At 55.0% G+C, this 18,063-nt stretch overlaps 7 protein-coding genes across 7 annotated transcripts; 2 read left to right on the top strand and 5 right to left on the bottom strand.

Moving 5' to 3' along the window:
- Positions 1 to 360: 360 nt before the first annotated feature.
- Positions 361 to 936, bottom strand: ACRALDRAFT_2112649 (uncharacterized protein; the record flags this gene model as incomplete). The annotated part of the gene is made up of 1 exon (XM_071023588.1): positions 361 to 936. One exon carries the CDS (start codon positions 934 to 936, stop codon positions 361 to 363), a length of 576 nt encoding a protein of 191 aa, XP_070871830.1.
- Positions 937 to 2,883: 1,947 nt separating this feature from the next.
- On the bottom strand, positions 2,884 to 5,645 carry ACRALDRAFT_1065837 (uncharacterized protein). The gene is made up of 2 exons (XM_071017222.1): positions 5,318 to 5,645; positions 2,884 to 5,238 (listed from the first exon to the last, which is right to left on the bottom strand). Exons 1-2 carry the CDS (start codon positions 5,626 to 5,628, stop codon positions 3,441 to 3,443), a joined length of 2,109 nt encoding a protein of 702 aa, XP_070871831.1. The 5' UTR covers positions 5,629 to 5,645; the 3' UTR covers positions 2,884 to 3,440.
- Positions 5,646 to 6,109: 464 nt separating this feature from the next.
- On the top strand, positions 6,110 to 7,587 carry ACRALDRAFT_2055261 (uncharacterized protein). The gene has a single exon (XM_071021736.1). It carries the CDS (start codon positions 6,244 to 6,246, stop codon positions 7,420 to 7,422), a length of 1,179 nt encoding a protein of 392 aa, XP_070871832.1. The 5' UTR covers positions 6,110 to 6,243; the 3' UTR covers positions 7,423 to 7,587.
- A 198-nt stretch (positions 7,588 to 7,785) lies between these two features.
- ACRALDRAFT_2044532 (uncharacterized protein) lies at positions 7,786 to 9,424 on the bottom strand (the record flags this gene model as incomplete). The annotated part of the gene is made up of 5 exons (XM_071021444.1): positions 7,786 to 7,835; positions 8,420 to 8,654; positions 8,687 to 8,782; positions 8,863 to 9,003; positions 9,041 to 9,424. 5 exons carry the CDS (start codon positions 9,422 to 9,424, stop codon positions 7,786 to 7,788), a joined length of 906 nt encoding a protein of 301 aa, XP_070871833.1.
- A 430-nt stretch (positions 9,425 to 9,854) lies between these two features.
- Positions 9,855 to 11,130, bottom strand: ACRALDRAFT_1065841 (uncharacterized protein). Its single transcript, XM_071017223.1, has 2 exons — positions 10,670 to 11,130; positions 9,855 to 10,602 (listed from the first exon to the last, which is right to left on the bottom strand). Exons 1-2 carry the CDS (start codon positions 10,715 to 10,717, stop codon positions 10,153 to 10,155), a joined length of 498 nt encoding a protein of 165 aa, XP_070871834.1. The 5' UTR covers positions 10,718 to 11,130; the 3' UTR covers positions 9,855 to 10,152.
- A 1,773-nt stretch (positions 11,131 to 12,903) lies between these two features.
- ACRALDRAFT_1083402 (uncharacterized protein) lies at positions 12,904 to 16,304 on the bottom strand. Its single transcript, XM_071019444.1, has 3 exons — positions 16,012 to 16,304; positions 13,641 to 15,942; positions 12,904 to 13,490 (listed from the first exon to the last, which is right to left on the bottom strand). The coding sequence occupies exons 1-3, from the start codon at positions 16,032 to 16,034 to the stop codon at positions 13,383 to 13,385; spliced, it is 2,433 nt and encodes an 810-aa protein (XP_070871835.1). The 5' UTR covers positions 16,035 to 16,304; the 3' UTR covers positions 12,904 to 13,382.
- Positions 16,305 to 16,626: 322 nt separating this feature from the next.
- Positions 16,627 to 17,856, top strand: ACRALDRAFT_2044536 (uncharacterized protein; the record flags this gene model as incomplete). The annotated part of the gene is made up of 1 exon (XM_071021445.1): positions 16,627 to 17,856. One exon carries the CDS (start codon positions 16,627 to 16,629, stop codon positions 17,854 to 17,856), a length of 1,230 nt encoding a protein of 409 aa, XP_070871836.1.
- Between the last annotated feature and the right edge of the window lie 207 nt (positions 17,857 to 18,063).

Genomic DNA, 18,063 nt, shown 5'->3' on the forward strand with positions numbered 1-18,063 from the left:
GACCTAGAAAAGCGCCCAATACCGTGAACAGGGTGGAATAAAACAAAAGGCGCCAGTGGCTGGATATAGTAGCGCTCGCATGAAAAAATCCAGAGGCAATTCTTATTGCGTGGTCGTCAATGATGAAGAGAGAAAAGAGGCTCGAAAGAAGAAAAGCGACTCCCAGGTCATGATCCAAGGGGCAGGGACATAGAATGGATGCAGAGGTGCCGAGCCCACGCTGTTTGCATGCGCTGCCAAAGCCATGCAATACTAATGAAGAATGCCAAGCGCATTGATCGCCAATTCGCGTGATGCCCGTCTGTCCAACGGGGTGGCAAGAGTCAAGGCGGTGGAAGGAGTGAAGCGAAGGTTTATTCATTAACGGTATTCCTTCTCCTTCAGGCCACCAATCTGATCCATGTCGATAGAGTAGAACTCGGACTTGTTGTCCTTCTCGTAGGCGGGTAGTTGTTCCTCCTGGACGGGCTCCAAGCCAACCACACCACCATCGCCAACGCGAACGACGACAACCCGACCACTCTTGCGCGCACCGCTCTCGTCTTGTTCATCGGGGAAGGTGATGCGGATCTCGGGCACATTGTCGGGAGACGATGGTGGTGAATTGGGGTTTGCAAGCATGGGCTGGCCATCGCGATTGATGACGAGAATAGATGAGCGGCCGTTTTGGGTGGTCTGAATGGTGAGATTGTTGTGGTTGCGGTGGGCCTTCACGTCGTTGTACGATGGCAGGCTGTCGTTCTGAAGCATTTGTCGCTTCTGGCGGTGTCTGCGGAGAAGGAGTAGAACGGAGCTAAGAAGCAGGCCAACGAAAAGAAGGCCGAGAACGATGATCATATAGCCAAGGACATCGTCGTCACCCGACGCCGGCATGTCGTCGTCTTGGACGGCTTCGACGAATTCGCTCCGGGAAAAGAGTCTGGTGATAGAAGGCATCGTGTCTGTGGTCGAGGTTTAAGAATTATCGAAACTGAAGTGGGTTCTTTTACGAATGTTGCAAGGCTCTCTCAATGAGTGTATGTTGAGCGGGAATTATCGATATTCTTCGGTGAGATGCGGGTGGATAACGAGCGCGATATCTCAGTCCGGAAAGAGACGATATTAAAATTGGGGATTACGCAAAACTGATGTCTGAAAGGTCATGGTTAGCACTGCGGGTTGTTCTGCATAGTAAAATGGTTCTCATAGAGCGCCATGTAAGAATCGGTTGAGGTGGTAGGCGTCGTGATAAACAAACTCAATAGCTTGATATCACGTTCCCGGTCACCTATCAACAGCCTCTCCAGAGAACGCTTCAGTGTATGGGAAAGACTCGGGAACAATGTCTTGTCCCTAGTCCAATCGATATGTGCCAGATTGACGTACGTAAGGGATGATCACTCGTGATTTTTTGGGGGGCGGGACGAGTGAGGTCTGCGATAGCTGGTACCGAAAGAATGTATTTGTTTCTCGTTTGGCTGAGACGGTGGCCGGAGAAAGTGGCTGGGTGGTCGAAGGGAAAGAAGGGACGGAAAATCAACTAAAAGAGTGAAGTCGATGATCCAGAAGGGAGAGAGAGCCAAAAACACAACCAGTCCGAAATCTTGCCTGCGACGACGACGATGACGATGCACGAGAAGGAGAGGGAGGAGGAGAAAAAGGGAAGGAGACGAGAATAGGGAAAGGGGGGAGGGGGTAGAGTAAAAGGGGCCTGGGCCCCAGCGTCCGTGGCACCACAGCAGGCACAGCACGTTGCAGCACGGTACAACGTAAAAGTGCCGCTGTGGTTTACCATGGAGGAGCCAAAGCAGCCAGGAAGGTCCAACCACTGACGAGCCCTTAGCGTATCGCCCAGGGGTGTGATTGGTGAGATTGAGGTACTTCCTTTCCTGGAAGGCGGTTCCCACGGTTCCCATCGTTCATCCGAGAGGATGGGCAGGCACCCCCTATTGAGGTGGGGCGGGTTAATTTGTCGCACTAGCCAATCATGTCTTCTTCTTTAATGGTACATACGGGGCGAGCCAGTGTCGAAGTTGAAACATCCATTTACAATTGGTTCGTTGGATAAGCTTCATTATGATTATCTCCACTTCCATTTCGATTTGGTCCTGCCCCTGCATCTCGCCCCGCTCTCGCGCTCCTGTGCCTGGCTAGTAGAATTTGATTAGTGAGGGGAGGGCTTTTTGGGTGGTCTGTGCCGTGTGTCGTACTCCTAAGGTTCCGGGATTGGATCCTGGATGCATCCTCCTAGCAACCAGTTTCCGCTGGTATCGTCAAAACAAAGATGTCCTCCTTCAGGATGATCTGAGAATGGTCCCTTGGGTCGTGCATTTGGGTGGGAAGCACTGAACTGAAGGATGGGCTGAAGGGATTCGGACGTAAAGGAGACTTTTGGAGAGTACCAATATACTCCGTACGAACGAGTGGGAGAGAAAAACAAAAGAACCTTCAGGAATAACAATACCTACTAACAAAACTCGTAACCCCGCTTGGGTTTCTCTTAGTTTTTCAAGGGAAACACTGCGGCGCCCGTACATTTTGATATCAAGCCCGCAAAAGTGGAGTCGTAACCCGATAAGTTCTCTTACTTACAAGCGATCCATTTTTCTACGGTAAAGCGAGGTCTCGGCGGCCCTAGGTACATTTAGTTACATTACATCAGTGTTACTCGAAGCGCGCCTCCTTGAGTATTGTCTAATTCAAGTGTCTATTGAGTCACGATTAAGCAGCTCGAGGAGGAGACGTTAAAGATTTCTTCTACTAGGCCAGTATCATAGAAGGATATACTAGAACTGATGAAATGGGATGGGTGTAATGTAGCTGAACGTACCTTGGCCCCTCGACGCCTCGTTATACCGTAGAAAATAAGTCCGTTTGTAAGTAAGAGAATATGCTCCACCTTTACGGGCTCGATATCAAAGTGTACGGGCGCGGTAATCTTTCCCTTTTTCAATACGGACGTTTGGCGAAACAGCCCCAACGCCAGCCGAGGCGCCGCCACGGCACGAAAAGGAGAGGTCGTGGTCGCAGAAAGCCAGCCACCGCCACGTTTGTGGTGGGCGCCTGTAGACTGTCAGTCAATACACTACCTACCTTGTGTGTTACTGCAGGCCGTCTCAAGTTGAAAAGAGTCGAAATAGAACAAGCAAATTGTCTACCAAAATACAGGATAGGGCCAGTCCGATGCCGCCAACCAGTTGAACAATCTCTTTCAACTCACCCTTCACATGGTGAGCGCGAGTCCCGTCCTCATTAAGGTGGCTTTTCAAGGTCAGCAGCGTCATCGCCCCTTCAGCTCCAACTCCGTGCGTGTTTTCTCCCCAGCACTTGGAAGAGAATACTATAACCCAGTATACCCAAGGTAATGCGTGAAACACACTAAACGCAGACACCAAAGCCGCCAAGGGGCGGCAAAACAAAAGGAAAAAAGAAAGGGAAAGACGCGGTTGCTCGGTGGTGGTTCATAGACGAATTCTCCCTTCACCCCCAAACCATCGCCTCATATCCGAGTTGGCGTCACTAGGGTCGGCTGGCCGACTCCTCCGTGTGCTCGCTTCACCTTCCCCTCCGCTCATCCACTTGGGCCTGATGTCCTGCAACCATCTCGGTGCTTCAAACGTGTCGATCGTATTCTTCATTCGGTGGCCCAACGACTCGAAAAAGCTCTCCTCCTCGACGTCATCGTCCGAGAATGCCGACTGCGGCGCACGGCCGCGGCGTGCTTGCGTAGACGGCCGTGCCGGAGACCGAGCCGGCGACGACGAGGAGACGCCTGGCCGCCCACCAGGAACTGTCAGCACTGGAGCTGACCGGCCGTCCCGGGGCCCAGCGGCAGCCCCTAGACGGGCAACGGCTTCTTCACGCCTTCGGATGATGGAGTTTCCGTTCAACTCGCGATCGATCAGGTCCCGGCCTTCCCTCCATGAACCTGCGCCATATGCCCTCTGGGCTCCCTCCTCGTCGTCGTTGATGTGTGGGACTCCGAAGCCGAATAACCGCTGCACCCTCCCGTAGAGTCCAAAGAGAGTAGCTGTCACCGGCAAGAGGATAAGCAGGGGGAAGAGGCGGTCGAGCCATGTGCCCAGCGACGTGATTTTGACGTATTGCCCAAGGAATTTGTAGAACCACGTCTTGGTGTACACCTCGGCAGAGAGGAATGTCACAAAGTTATACGAGAGCGGCACGCTCAGTTTGGCGACCTGCCCTGCGTACCAAAAGGCCGCCTCGTGTCCCGTGTTCCGGCGAACGAGTGCGCGGCCTCGCCATGTCTTCACTTCCGTCATGGTGACAAAGGCTGCTGCGCACATGTACAGGAGCCACAAGACCGATATGGCTTGCCCGGCAAGGCCAACCTGGCCCTTTTCTCCGACCCAGTGGTGCACAACGGTCAGGCGGATCACGGAGAGCCGGGGGAACGCTGCTTTGATTATCTCGGACCATATAATGAAGACCGAACCGGCGGCCAGTAGAAGCCCGAGAACAACGCTCCCGAATGGCTGGACGTAGTAATAATAGAGATATCGCGTGTACGGGGAAAGAGTTGGTTTTCGCTCCCGATATCCGGCGAGTGGAAAGGGGTTGTCGAACTCGAGCTTTTTGGAAGCAGCAGAGTCCAGGATAGCCTGCGTGCGGCAGGCCTCCTGCACCAGATCGGTCCATTCGTTGGTGAACCGCGACCGCGCGTGGCGAGCACGCATCAGCTTCCTCGTTAGATCGGCCATGTACTTCTCGGTTATGACGGTCGGGACGATGCGACTTTCGACGGAGCCTCGGAACGTGGAGTGTGGCTGCGCTTCGGGCAGATTGGCCATCTCGGCGAGCTCCTCGATCCATTCTTGGAACTCCTTGGCGCTACCGACCTTCCGCCTGCTCAGCTCGGATATTTGAACCTCAATGTCCTCCAGGTGAAGAAGCGCATCTTCCATTCGCTCGTAGACTTTGGGCGCCCTGCTCTGGAGGCGGCGCAATCTGCCGCTAATGGAGGAAAATCGAAACAATCGTCGCGGAATCGAAACAATCCCATGTCCCATGAGGTAGATGGCAAAAAGCAAGCCCCAGAAATACGCTAGTGCCATGACCAGACTCTTCAGCGAGGTGAAGTTGAAGCCGTATGAGAGGACAAAGTAAATCAAGCCGATAAAGCCGGCGCCGAAAACCATGATGTGGTATTGGGCATTTTCGCGCAGGGAATAGAGAATATTGTCTTTGGGTTCGCGGTAACCAGCGTCGGAATACTCGCCGAGGATAGGTAGGATGAACCTGCGGTGCAAAGCATTAGAACTGTCCAGGCGGCCCTTTCCACTTCATGAATTTCCCGGGTCTGAAGACGGGCGCATACCAGGTCAGGGCAAAAGTTAGCCAGTAGGTGATCCTCCACGAAACCAACAAGACACGGTCTGGTAGCCAAATACCCCTGGTCGCCTCATTATCGGTTCTGGCACTGGAGGCGAGGTCGATGGGGACCAGCAGGACCATGCATGCAGGAAGCCATAGGGCGAAGAAGATGGGAACCAGGTAAAATGCCGGGGTTGTCCGCAAAGGGAGGTAGTGGCGCAGGATAAGAAGAACGACAAGGGAAATGGCAAACAGGGCCAATATAGAAAAAACGATGGACGGCACCGGCGATGCCACGCTCACGATGTGCAACATGGTGATGGCGGTGGTGGTTATGAAGCAGACCAAGTTGCCTCGATCCAGCAGTGCGACGAAGGAGATCAAGGGTCTCTAGGCTGCAGGTTAAGAGGGTACATACCGCATGTATCATGTGCCACAAAGTGGCCGGTTTCTCAAGAGGCTCGCAGTGGTTGGCTCAAGCGTCAATGTACTTTCCCTTGTACCAGATTCTGCCCAGCTGCTGTTTGACCGCCTGCAGCCTCGCATTACGTCATCTTGAAATCCCCTGCCATTGCTGTTGAACGTCTCCATTGGTTAATATTCGGCACTACGAAGTTATGTACCTCCACAAGCCAGCTTCTGTACTTGGTACGAAATACGACCACACGCGCAAGAGCTGCAGCTCACTGAAGACCGCACTCGGACATGAAGCCTGGCCTTAGCATACTTGTTGCTACTTTACCCTCGACATGCACATAGCAAACCTACAGCAGGAATTCTCTTAGATAAGCGATACGCTTCTTATCAACGAACCTCCACGTCGAGTACGGCCCTGTCTAGTTTCAACGAGATCATCATCTTGCTCGTTCCGAGACGACAATACGACACTCAGACACCTATTTCATATACATTTGGAATGCGTCCTCTGCAATGATTAGCCCGTCGTCACCCCGGCGGCGTCACATACTCTCCTCGATCAACCCCGACCGAGGGAGGGATTCTGTGGAAGATGGAGCATATATAATGGACGAAAACCGTCGACGGCGCCATTCCAAAAAAGATGATGAGGACGGTCGCTCTGCAAGTCCGCATCGGCGGCGAAAACGAGAGGATAGACGCGAACGAGACGCATCGGAGGAGAGGACATCAAAGCGAAGGGAAACAACAAAGGAAAGAGAGAAACGGGACTACGGCGACAGTGATGCCAACGCCGCCGAGGAATCCCGGTCGCGGTCCAAGCGGTTCCGCTTCAAGTCCCGAAAACGCCCCGACGAGGCATCATCTTCACATCAAAAAGAACACCGCGACTCTGACCGACACCAACATCGGCACCGACGGCGGCATCGTCGTTCCCGGTCACCGACACCGCCCGACCACTTCGCCGACCCACCTCTCTCCCCGAACACGGCGTTTCGGGAGTCTCTCTTCGACGCAATGGCCGACGATGAAGGAGCCGCCTACTGGGAGGCCGTGTATGGGCAGCCGGTGCACGTGTACGGCAACCCAAGCGGCGGCGGGGAACCACTAGGCGAGCTGGAGCGCATGGACGAGGAGGAATACGCGGCGTACGTCCGGCGGAAAATGTGGGAGAAGACGCACGAAGGGCTCCTCGAAGAGCGGGCCGCGCGGGAAGCGGCGAGAAAGCGACGCGAGGAGGAAAGGAAGCGAGAGGAGCGCGAGGAGCGGCGGCGGGAGAAGGTGCGGCGGGAGGTCGAAGATACGCTGCGCCGCGGCGAGGAGAGGAGGGCGAGGAAAAAGTGGACGACGCGGTGGCGGGAATACCTGGATGCCTGGGCGCGGTGGGAGAGCAGAGACGCCGAGCGGGACATCGCCGCCCTGTCGTGGCCAGTGGAAAGCGGCCGGCGGGAGGATGTGAGGGGGGCCGAAGGCGAAGTGCGCAAGTTCTTCCTGCGCGGACTGGAGGCCGCGGATATAGAACGAGACGAGTTCGCTGCGCGGCTCAGGGAAGAACGCGTGCGGTGGCACCCGGATAAGATTCAGCAGCGCGCGGTTGGGGGCCAGGTCGAGCCAGCTGTGATGCAGGATGTGACAGCTGTGTTCCAGACTGTAGACGCCCTGTGGTCCGAGACGAGGAAGCAAGGCCGGTGATACATTGATACACAGTGCAAGATTGGCATGGATTTTAATGTGAACATGAGGTTAGTTGAATTGATACCCACTTGATCTTCTTTCTCTCCATCTACGCCTCCTTCTACCCATACTGTGAATCTATTTTGGGGTTACTTCTTTATTATTCGTTTTGAGATGTTACCCCCAGCACCGAGAAGAGGCACGAATAAGCTCGTGCGGGAGGTACTCAGGGGCACGGCATTATCAAACCCACCGTGCCGCTCAGACGGAACTGCAACCTTCTCGACCTGCAGCTCTCGGCGCGCTCTTGATCCCACCCAACTGCACTGAAACTCCCGATAGGCGGCGGAGTGACGTGATATCATGGATGCAAAGAATGAATCATCTTTGGAAAGCCGGGGGCTCTTGTAACACCAGGATGCGATGGGTAGCTAGGCTGAAGGACTAAAACTAAAGCCATGGGCAGAAAGGTGAGAGGGTGCGACGTGTTGGGAGACCCAAATATACACGTATCTGACAACTCTTGTCGTGTTTACGCAACGAAACATGGGCAGGCTCTGGGAGCCGCCGCTGGAGGACAGGAATGCGAGTACTGGCCAGTTCTCTCGACGTGAAGCGTCATAGCGTCATCTATTCATTCAACGTATTGGCTGAGCACCGCGGGTGACTCGGCAGAATCATGAGCATGCTCGCCGTAATGCAGGCGCCTCAATGTCTTGGTTATCTGCAGTAGTAGGCGGGACATGAAAAGACCACATCATCCTTAGCCTCAAGCAGGTTATAGACATCTAGTATCCGCTCCCATCACTCTACTTGGAATTTCATCAACTCCCAGCGCTGCTTCAAGGGCCAGGGCCGCTGACAGGGCTTCCATGACAGGCAGTTTCGCGGGCCGCTAACACGTGAAGAAGGGAGCATGGAATTTGCATCGACCCTGGATCTAACAGCAGCATGCACAACCAGGACGGCACCCCATTGCTGGGTCTCAGCGCAGCTCCGAAGGTAGCTCCGCTACCGTCCTTATAGGTTTGTTCCGCTCTCTTCCATACGCCAGGTTCATCGCGCTTGTCCAGGGTAAGAAAACTTGGCAACAGCAAGTTGGAGAACTCGTCGCTTGATTCGCGGGCTACCAGGGTGGGTAGATGATCGATTGCAATCACTCGCAGCTCTGGACCATCGAGATGACCGGAGATGGGAATTGTCGGCTTGTTGAAGGAGCTGTAGCTAGAATATACCGGAATGGGGTTGTTCTCGCTGTGGGTCGCAGCTGACGTCAAATGACACAGAGCCGCCTGTTCGGCACGGACAGGGATTCGAGAGTGGTAAAGGGAGGGGCGCGGTTGGGGCCGAGGTAGACGCAATTGATGAAAATGTCCGACTCGGTGATTTCAAGGGCCCTCCACGCTTGGTTTCGGCCTTGTCTTTAGAATGTTCTCTTCGGGTATGCCCGCTGCCTACATCAACGGCACCGCGACCGCATCTTCCAAGAGCGCCAATGACAATGACGCGAGGATGCTTTCCCTCGTTGGCTTTGAGAGCGGGCGCCAATTCAGAGACGATCGAGGAGAGCGGGTGCCGAATGAAAGCCGGGACGGCGGCCTGCTCTACGCCCGGCGCCAGGAGCAGATGAGCCCACGACAACAAGGCAATGGCGGCACCGGCACCCAGCCCAGTAGCCAAAGGCGGCGACACGACGGCCGGTCTCGTCGGTCAACCCACTGTCGTCTTCAGGCAACTCCTTCAGTCCAAAAATGATGTGCTCGCGAGGAGCATTGACCCATGATCCCGAAGGGATCAGTTCGGCTCCTATGCTCTCAAACTCCTCATCTTTGAAAATGTGGTCGGGGGATCGTTCGACGCGGACGACATAACCAGCATCAAGAAGCTTTGGCTGACGCGGGCGAGACTGAAACATCGTCAGCATTTCTATCGGTCGACGGGAGATTTGGGAAAACGAACGTGGCGATCGGCGCTCTAGTGGCTTCGACTCGGCCCTGAGAGAGATGGTGGTGGGCGACATATTCACAGACTTCCTTCTACCTGTTTCGCTTCGGTGTTGAGTACTGTACGTGTACGAGGGGAAATTTTTCGTAGCTAGAACGATCCAAGAAAGACTATCAACCCCTCCCCCGTCTTTCCGATTGAGGTACATTGACTGTACGTTGTACATTGCCGTACCTCGTCCCATCCATGCCCATGTACCCCTGCGCTAATTTGCACCCCCCAACGCGTAAGCCACCCATACACTACAAAGTTCAATGGAGTGCAGTGGATACGTACCGTACGTACATACGTATCGCCACGCTCATGGCGAGACGCTTCCACGTCAAGCCCCAGTATTGATGAGGCAGTCTGCGTGGCTGCTTTTTTTGTTGGGTAATGGCTGGATGGATTTCTCTCAAGGTGAAAACCTTTACGATGATTTTGAGGTAAGAATACCGTTCAAGCAAATGATCAGATCAATTTGACGGACAGTACGGTTGGCAACGACGTTATATTGATGAAAGATTGGTATAAATTACCGTCGTTGAGATGGTAATGTGCAAAAGGTTAAGGTATCATTGATGACTATCCCAACCTCCCAAGCACGCCTAATATTAAGTCCCTATTAAAAACAAATCCTAGTCCAACTTGCTTGCAGCTTGGGCAGCTGAAACTGCCCAAGCACGCCCGGTCCTGCGCTCTAATCGAGAAGCCCCAAAAATAAATTTCCATTGGTGTGATAAAAGTGCCGTAAGGACAGTGCCTTTACATGTTGGCGAGGACGGCAGCACCACCGAAGAGAGCACCCATGGCAACGGCGGCGGTCTGGCGGGCACCAAAGCTGTCCTCGGTTCCGGTCACGTCGGCGACTTCCGACTCGAGCGCCGACGTGGCACTGGCGATCTCCGACTCCAAGGACGAAAGCTCAGCCGAGCCAGTGGCCTGGTCGCGCTCCGAGGAAAGCGAGGAGATCACGTCTGCGAGGGAGGTGGTGATCGACTCGATGGCGGAGGACATGGAGGCAGACTCGGTCTGGAGAGACTCCGTGGCTTCGGAGACGACGGAGCTGACCTCGGACTCGACCTCGGTAGGGAAGACCATGCTGGTCTCGTCGACACCCGAGGCGCCGTCTGTGGGGACCTCCGTGGGGATCTCCGTGGGAATCTGGGTGGGGATCTCGGTAGGAACCTCGCTGGGAATAGGGTTCTCCTGGGCCTACAGTCACATCAGTTAGTATCAAGTTGGCCGCAAGAAACAGTCTGTCGAGGGAAGCATAACATACCATGACAGCCGAGGTGAAGGCAAGGAGAGCGAAGGAGGTGAAACGCATTTTGGCGGTGGTGAGTGGTATTAGAGCACTAGTTGTTTGGAGTGTCGTTGCTGAGTGAAGGGACTTGGAGAGTCTTGAAAGCGAGTGTGAATGCTTGGGTGTTTTCTATGTGTATGTAGGAGTGGGAGTGGGAGTGCCGGAAGGACAGCCAGAGAGAGCTCCTTATATATGCTTCGATGTGGCAGGGGAGCAGATGGGTCCACGGGAAAAACAAGCATGGTCACCAGGCGATGGCTGGCGACGTCCCACGCCACAATACTCCCGAGAGTCTGAGAGCGAGATGTGCGTACGTCGTGTACGTACCCGTACCGTACCAAGTCGAGCCGGGCCAGAACGGCGATGGTCTGGGGGCAGAAGCCGGGCCAACGACAGGACTCCTGACACAAGGAGCTGACGCCAGCTCCAGCGATCGGCCCCACATTTGCCGCACCAAGGGGAACAGGATAATGCGCACGCTTCCAAAAATCCCAAGGATCGACAAGTCTGAGGCTATGAACAGGGTACTGCCCTTGTCTACCACCCACACTTCCCACGTCATCGTTTCTACGCTACGGATAAGAAGAGATACATACACTACAACGTACATGGCCCATTGCAAGCAGGGCATCAACTGCATTTGATAACAGGGTCCAGGGCAGGATGGTACTTGGTTAGGTGCGAATCAGGGAGACGGAAGAGCGGGCCTACGAACGTCACTTCAACATTGAATATCAAGGAGAACAGCCAGAGCGTACGTACGAAGTACACTTGCCTACCTATTCCGTAAGTACCGCATTGGGAATAGGAGGAAGACGGATGTCCTTCCATTGTTGGGAAACGCCAAAGCCCAGACCAAGATATAGTTGGTGAGTGGCGAAGATTCGTCGGGACACTTTACCGACCGGACGACTGACAGCACAAGGATTGGCGAGTACGAATACTAAGTATGGTACCTAGGTAGGTACATAATGTAGCACTCGCGAACCCAGTTGAATAAGGTATCCTACAGTTGTCATATACTTCGGACGATGTATGAGGCAAGGGGTCCGAAGGATAATCCAGCCACAATTCAACAGACTCCATCTCAGGCGTCGGTTCTGTTGAACACAGAAGTATCTGTACGTTGTACTACTCGGTACGTTTCGAACGTGGTGTCCGAATATAGACTGGGCTATAAACGCGTTCCCAACCGGTATCACTGTCAAGTCGGTTCCATCACATCCGTATTCTTATCCAACTTTACACGTTTACAGCATGCACCTAGTCAACTCCCATCCTATTCCAGTAAATGCAGCGTGAAGTCGCAATTTCGTGTTCCATGTGTTTCGAAATATGACGTTGGCCCAGCCCCACCTCGCTGCTGGGCTTATGTAAAGTACCGAGTGCTTTTCGGTAGCCCGGCAGTCGACCGGGGAGTGGGGAAAATGGATAGCTACTGTGCTAATGAGCCAATAGGACCTACGGTATTTATTCGATCTTGTGCGATGATGTCGTCATTCCAGATAATCATGCTGCAAGAAAAAAACCAAGATTATTACGAAGCTTCCAGAGCACAGCTCCAGCCCTTCCCCTTTCCCCTTTTCTCTTAGATATCCACTCGGTTCTTCTCTTCCCCGTTTTGCCGAGTTCTGGACCATACATGTAACTTCTAATACAGTGTGTATGTAGGTTTCCAATACGTATGGAACTTGGACTTTTCCCCATAGATTAGTGAAGCAATCTCGATTCGATTTGAAATTGAAATGCAGGTTCAACGGATATTTCAGACGCTACGAATATCAAGCTCAGCCGTTCCCGTCCCATCAATTTGACCATCAAACTCAATTCTGCACCAAAGCCGAGCTTGGACGCGTAGGAGGCTGGCCGGCTGTCTACCTGTAATAACCCTCCCACCTTTTCTTCTCCAAGATGGCTGGGACGTTAGTAGCCCAGGCAGAGAAACGTACGGACTAGACGTCTGGACTGAGGGTATATTTTTGAAACTTCCCAAGCTATTCCGTACATCGTATTACATAGCTCCCTATCTTCGCCTGTGGTTAATATGTGGGACAAGACTTGCTGCATCGGGCCTCTTCTGCAGCGTTGCCCAACGCCCGCTGGACCCATTGGAGGCAGCCAAGGCCAGGGCCGTGGGTCCATTCAATTGCTTGTTCGTGTTGGCCAAGCGCCATGCTTGCCATGTCACACCATTACGTCAGTACAAAAAGCTCGAAGATATATTTTTAGTAATGATACTTGTAAATATGTATTCGTACTGAGTACTCCGTAGACCTGCCTTGCTCAATCATTCCTTCAAGCAGGTTTGTTTTACATAAGGTACAACGTACCATTACCCTATTCGCATCTCGACCATCCACGACAGGTTTGAGCTTCCATCCCACTGACTGACCCGATATACTCCGTAGTTTGTCCTTATGGTGAGTATCGTGCACTTGGTGCAGTCAATCACCTTTTCTTCTCGCCCGGGAAGTTTGTTTCAACTGCCTGTACGAAATACGTACTGCATAGCCTGCATACCACACAATGTGGCGCGGCTGGTGGCTTAAGCAGACCGCAGGCACTTTCACGGAATAAACGTGCAAAAATGACTGGTGGGTGATGGGACGAGATCCGTGACTTGCTTTGGAGGGGTGCAAGCGACACGACAAGGCAGAGTGACTGGAGATAGTCGCCAGACGAGCCTCCTTCACAGTATAATCATCTTCCTCAGCTCCTCCACCATCTCGTTCGCCTCCGTCGCGTTCTTCGCCTCAAAGTCGTACCGCTTCACCTCCGTGCCTTTGTATATGATGAGCTAAATCGAGGACCATGTCAGCAAAGGAAGCTATTTATAGGGAAATCTTGCCGCATCTTCGGAGGGCTGTGTTCGCTGACGGTGTCTTCTCGCCCGATACCCGATTCGACATGGGACGAGCCCGTGAGACGGGAACGGGTATGCACGTACCTTGAACTGATCCGGGTGCTTGCTAAATGTCTTACACCCGATGATCTGCGACATGTGTACCGTGGTCGTTTTCCCGTCCCGCGATGTGGGTTTGATGTGCAGGTAATCGCCGTTGATCTCGAGCAGCCGCTCGCTCTGGTTCCTCATCCGCACCGTCCGCAGCCGCCAGACCGTCCACGACTTGTACATTCCCGTGAGCTCTGCTTGCTTCATCGCCTCCCGCGACAGGGGGTGGCTCCCCATCATGTGCAGCTTCCGGCCCCTACGCCCCACCGATCCGTCCCCGAACGGCAGTAGCTTGGGCGACGCGCTGCTCGGCGAACCACCACTAGACATGACCAGCGGCCCGTCGGTCGCAAACCGTCGCCGGTGCAGCTCCAGATCCGTCAAGCTACCGATTGTCTGCACCTTGGCGTCCAGGAGCACGACCGGACCGCGGCCCGGCATTCGGAGCACGTGGTTGTCCTTGTCGAGCTGGCGCTTACGGCATACCAAATCTAGGACCTCGGCCATGTACGTCTCGGTCGTGACATCCAACGTCACCAGCTGCCCTGGAGCTATGTCGGGTGCGTGCAGGTGAACGCGGAGCAGTTTCTTCTGGCCCCGGGAGGTGTTGGTCGTGGTCGCCGGGATCTGTGGCGCGTCGGCATAAATGGTGGCATTCTGGCGGTACGTCGTGTTGGTGACGGGGTTCGGCCGCGGCCCCATAGGACCGGGCGAGACGGCCCGGGTGGGCTGTGGCGCCTTGCGAGGTGTGGCATCATCGTCCGCATCCCTGTCAGCGGCGTCGTCTGTTGTCGCGGTATCCGCGTCTTCCTGCGGCGTGACAGATTGATTGTGTATGAATTCGGCTTGCGTGGCTTGCACCAGACCAAAGTTGTCGTGCGTCTTGGAATTGGCCCTCATGCGACCGGCCGCTCTGTTGTTCGCCGTGGTGAAGGATGTGAGGGCCTTGGCTCTGTCAAAGGGCGGGAAGTCATCATCCACCTCGCCGTCCTCTTCCACCATCCTCAGTGTCCACCAGTTGATGTTTTGCTTGTCCTCCGGTATGGGCGGCTCACGCTTCTCCCCCATGTAGCGCCACAAGCTGAGGCCGATGAGATCAGCCACTGTCACCGGTCGGTCGCCGCCCTGGCCATGATGCACAGTGCGCCGGATGAGAACCTCAAAGGGCTCCTCTGGATCGTCGGAGAAGGCCGGGTAAATATGCACGGCGATTGGGTTCTTCTCGCCTTGACCCGACAGCGAGGCGAACTTTTCGAAGGGCACGGTGGGTTTGGTTTTCTTCGAATCGAAAGCCGCCGAAAGCAAGCCCTTGGGTTGTACTACGCTCACGGGCCGTATCATGCTCATCGGGCGAGGCGGCGGAAGGGCCTCGAGGACCCTTGGTGGGGCCTGCGATTTGCGTATAGTAGACCTTCTCGTGAACTGACGTGGCGGCGTGCCAACAACCTGACGATCCGTAGGGGCCTGGTTGGAGTGTTCGACGGCGTCCAGGATGCCCGTCGAGTCGATGCTCTCGATGAAATCCCCCGACATGTCCGAGGCATCAGAGTCGTCTTCGTCATCATGGAGCAGATCGGATCCGGCCCGCTTCGCACCACCACCCTCCCCGGGCTCTTCATTGATCCTAGCCTCGAGCCTGACAGTTTTGGCAGCAGCCCTGGCAGCGTCCCTGTGCCTGTAGAAAGCCGAGGAATCGAATTCGTTTTCGGATGATACCTCGCTGCTCGTGACGGTATCTCGGCGGGCCCTTTCTTTGACGACCTCGAGGGCCGAGTGTGAACCCCGGCGGGCTCCGGGGGCGGCGCGAGGGGACGACACGGTAGATACCTGGCGAAGATTCGACGATTGTATCGGACTCGAGCCAGCCCTCGGCCGCACCGGCATCTTGGAGAATTTGATCTGCTGTGCTGCGCGTTGCGAATGGTCGTCATCGTCGCTCTCGTCGCTCAGGTCGCTGCTATCGTCGTCGTCGGAATTAGTGTGGGCCCGCCTCCGCCGCTTGATAGCCAGTCCGGGCCCGAAGGTATCCGTACCACCCCCTGTGAGCATGCCGCCCTCGTCGCGTTCCTCCTCCAGTGAGACGCCCGCAGGGCGCGGGCCTTGGAAGTACTCCGAGGCAATGGCTGTAGGTATCGGGGGAGAGTAGCAGCGCTTCGCAAGGTCGGGATTGGCCTGCCAACCAACAGCCTTAAAAGCGGGCGAATTGAGAAACCCTTCGTTAAGGGAAATGAGGCGTTCTCCTACTCCATCGGCAATCTCGGTGAGGTAACCGCAGCGTAATTGATATGTAACCAACCTAAAACGTAGGTAAGAGGTAAGTAGAGGAACAAGAGATTGGGAGACACGCTGAAGGGAGCATGCGTACTCTTCATTCTGGATGACCGACATGGTAGCGAGAGGCTGGACTCATGTAGTAGAGCTGAAAGGGGTATTTTTGACGCATGTATGCGACGCGCAAACACAAGCAGATGGAGATGGAGAAGACAAAAGTGACGACGGCAGAGTGATGGTTTGGCACTAGGAGATCGTGTTGTAGGACAGAGTTGCCATTCCAATGGCAAAAAAGCCTTCACATTGCCTGCAAGCGAAAGGCTAGGAGATAAATGATGGGTTGTGGAAAGGAAGAGAGCAGACTGCGATGGTAGGTGGAAGGGTTGGGAGACGGGGAGATGGCAACAGGAGCTGGAAGGTACGTCGGCTCAGCTCAGCCTTGTGAAACCCCGCGAAGGCTACGAAAGAGAAAGTGGGGCTTCGCCTTACTAAGGATACTGGCAGCCGTCTTCCAGGGGATTATGGATGGACTGCTTACTAAGAATTTGCACAGGCGATGCCCGCTACCGTTCACGCGCAAGTTGCGTGACCTGCCCATCGAACAGAACAGAGACAGACAAGCAGCACTCTGCATCAACACACTGGTATTGCCTTTACTCCTGCCATCCACAAGCCTCGAAACCATCTTCAAACTCAACTCATAACGACAATGGGGCTAGTAGATTACTCCGACTCGGACTCGGAGCCCGAGGTTACAGCTGAGCCAACTCCCAAGCCCACGACAACGACAGCGCCTTCCACTGCGAACACCAAGAGCAAAAAGCCCTTCCAGAAGGTTGTGGACCGGTCCAACCCCGGAAAAATTCGCGTCAACCTACCAGAGACGAAAAGCGACGATGGGCCCGCGTCAACGAGCGATGAACCCCCAGCGAAGCGCGCGAGGACCGGCGGAGGAGGCGGACTCTTCAGCGGCTTAAACTCATTCCTTCCGCCCCCTACAAACAGAGGCGCGAAGAAGGCGACAGCGACGAGCACCAACGGCAGCGGCAGCTCTTCTCGGCCGACATTTCAGCTAAAGACCAGCGCTGAAGCTGGTTTCCGTCGAGAATCGCCACACGAAACAGGCGAGGACGCTCAGGATACGATCGGCGATGCGGCGACTTCGGGCACCGGCCGCTCCGGATTGGTTCTGCCCCCGCCTAAAGCAGCCACAGCACAACCGTCCATACCGGAGGGGATGAAGTCGGAAGACGAAGTGAAGCTCGTGGGTAAGCCGATGATGTTCCGACCTCTCTCGGTAGCAAGGGCGAAGAAGAAGGGCCCCAAGAAATCATCCACGGCATCGTCAGCACCGGCGGGATCCGGGCCAACAGTGCAGCCCAAACCCCTCCCCGAAGACGCGGCGCCTCCCCCGCCAAAAAAGATGTCCCTCTTCTCCATCGCCAGCGAACCCGAGGTGTCCGAGGAACCCACATCGGCCACCGAAGCCAACGGCGCCTACGAACCGCTTTTCGAGTCCGATAACGTCACATCCAGTTACGACTCGTACGCCGCCGACGCGGCTGGACAGGCGAGCTACCCCGTCCCCGCGACGGCGCCCGATCCCGCAGACCCGACCAACCTCGGCGTCATGGCCGACGACCTGAACCTCTCGGCTGCAGAGCGGAGAGAGCTCTTCGGACGGTCCGGTGCGCCCGACGCTTCGGCGTCGACGAGCCGCGTGATCAACTTTGACATGGAACGCGAGTACCGGCACAACGAGGAGCTGCGGGCGTCGGGCCAGCAGCAGATCCACAGGCCCATCCGGGGCATCATGCCGGGCAAGCATAACCTGCGGCAGCTGGTCAACGCGGTGCAGAGCCAGCGCGAGGCGCTCGAGGAGAGCTTTGCCAAGGGGAAGAACATGAGGAAGGAGGCGTCGGGACGATATGGGTGGTAATGATAACGAGAAAGGACAGATTGTCAGAGTGCCAAACGAGATGGCAGATGAGGAGGAAATTGACTATGATACCCCTTTTTTACCCTTTTACCCTTTCTCGTCCCCGAGTAGCACATCGCGTCCCTCGTGATGCAAGTTCTAAACAGAAACAGTTGATCGTCACTGACAGCAGACTTTGTCCTTGTTTTTGTACTTCTCGTACGGCAT

Source organism: Sodiomyces alcalophilus, assembly GCF_042370955.1.
Source record: "Sodiomyces alcalophilus JCM 7366 unplaced genomic scaffold ACRALscaffold_8, whole genome shotgun sequence".
Lineage (NCBI taxonomy): Eukaryota > Fungi > Ascomycota > Sordariomycetes > Glomerellales > Plectosphaerellaceae > Sodiomyces > Sodiomyces alcalophilus.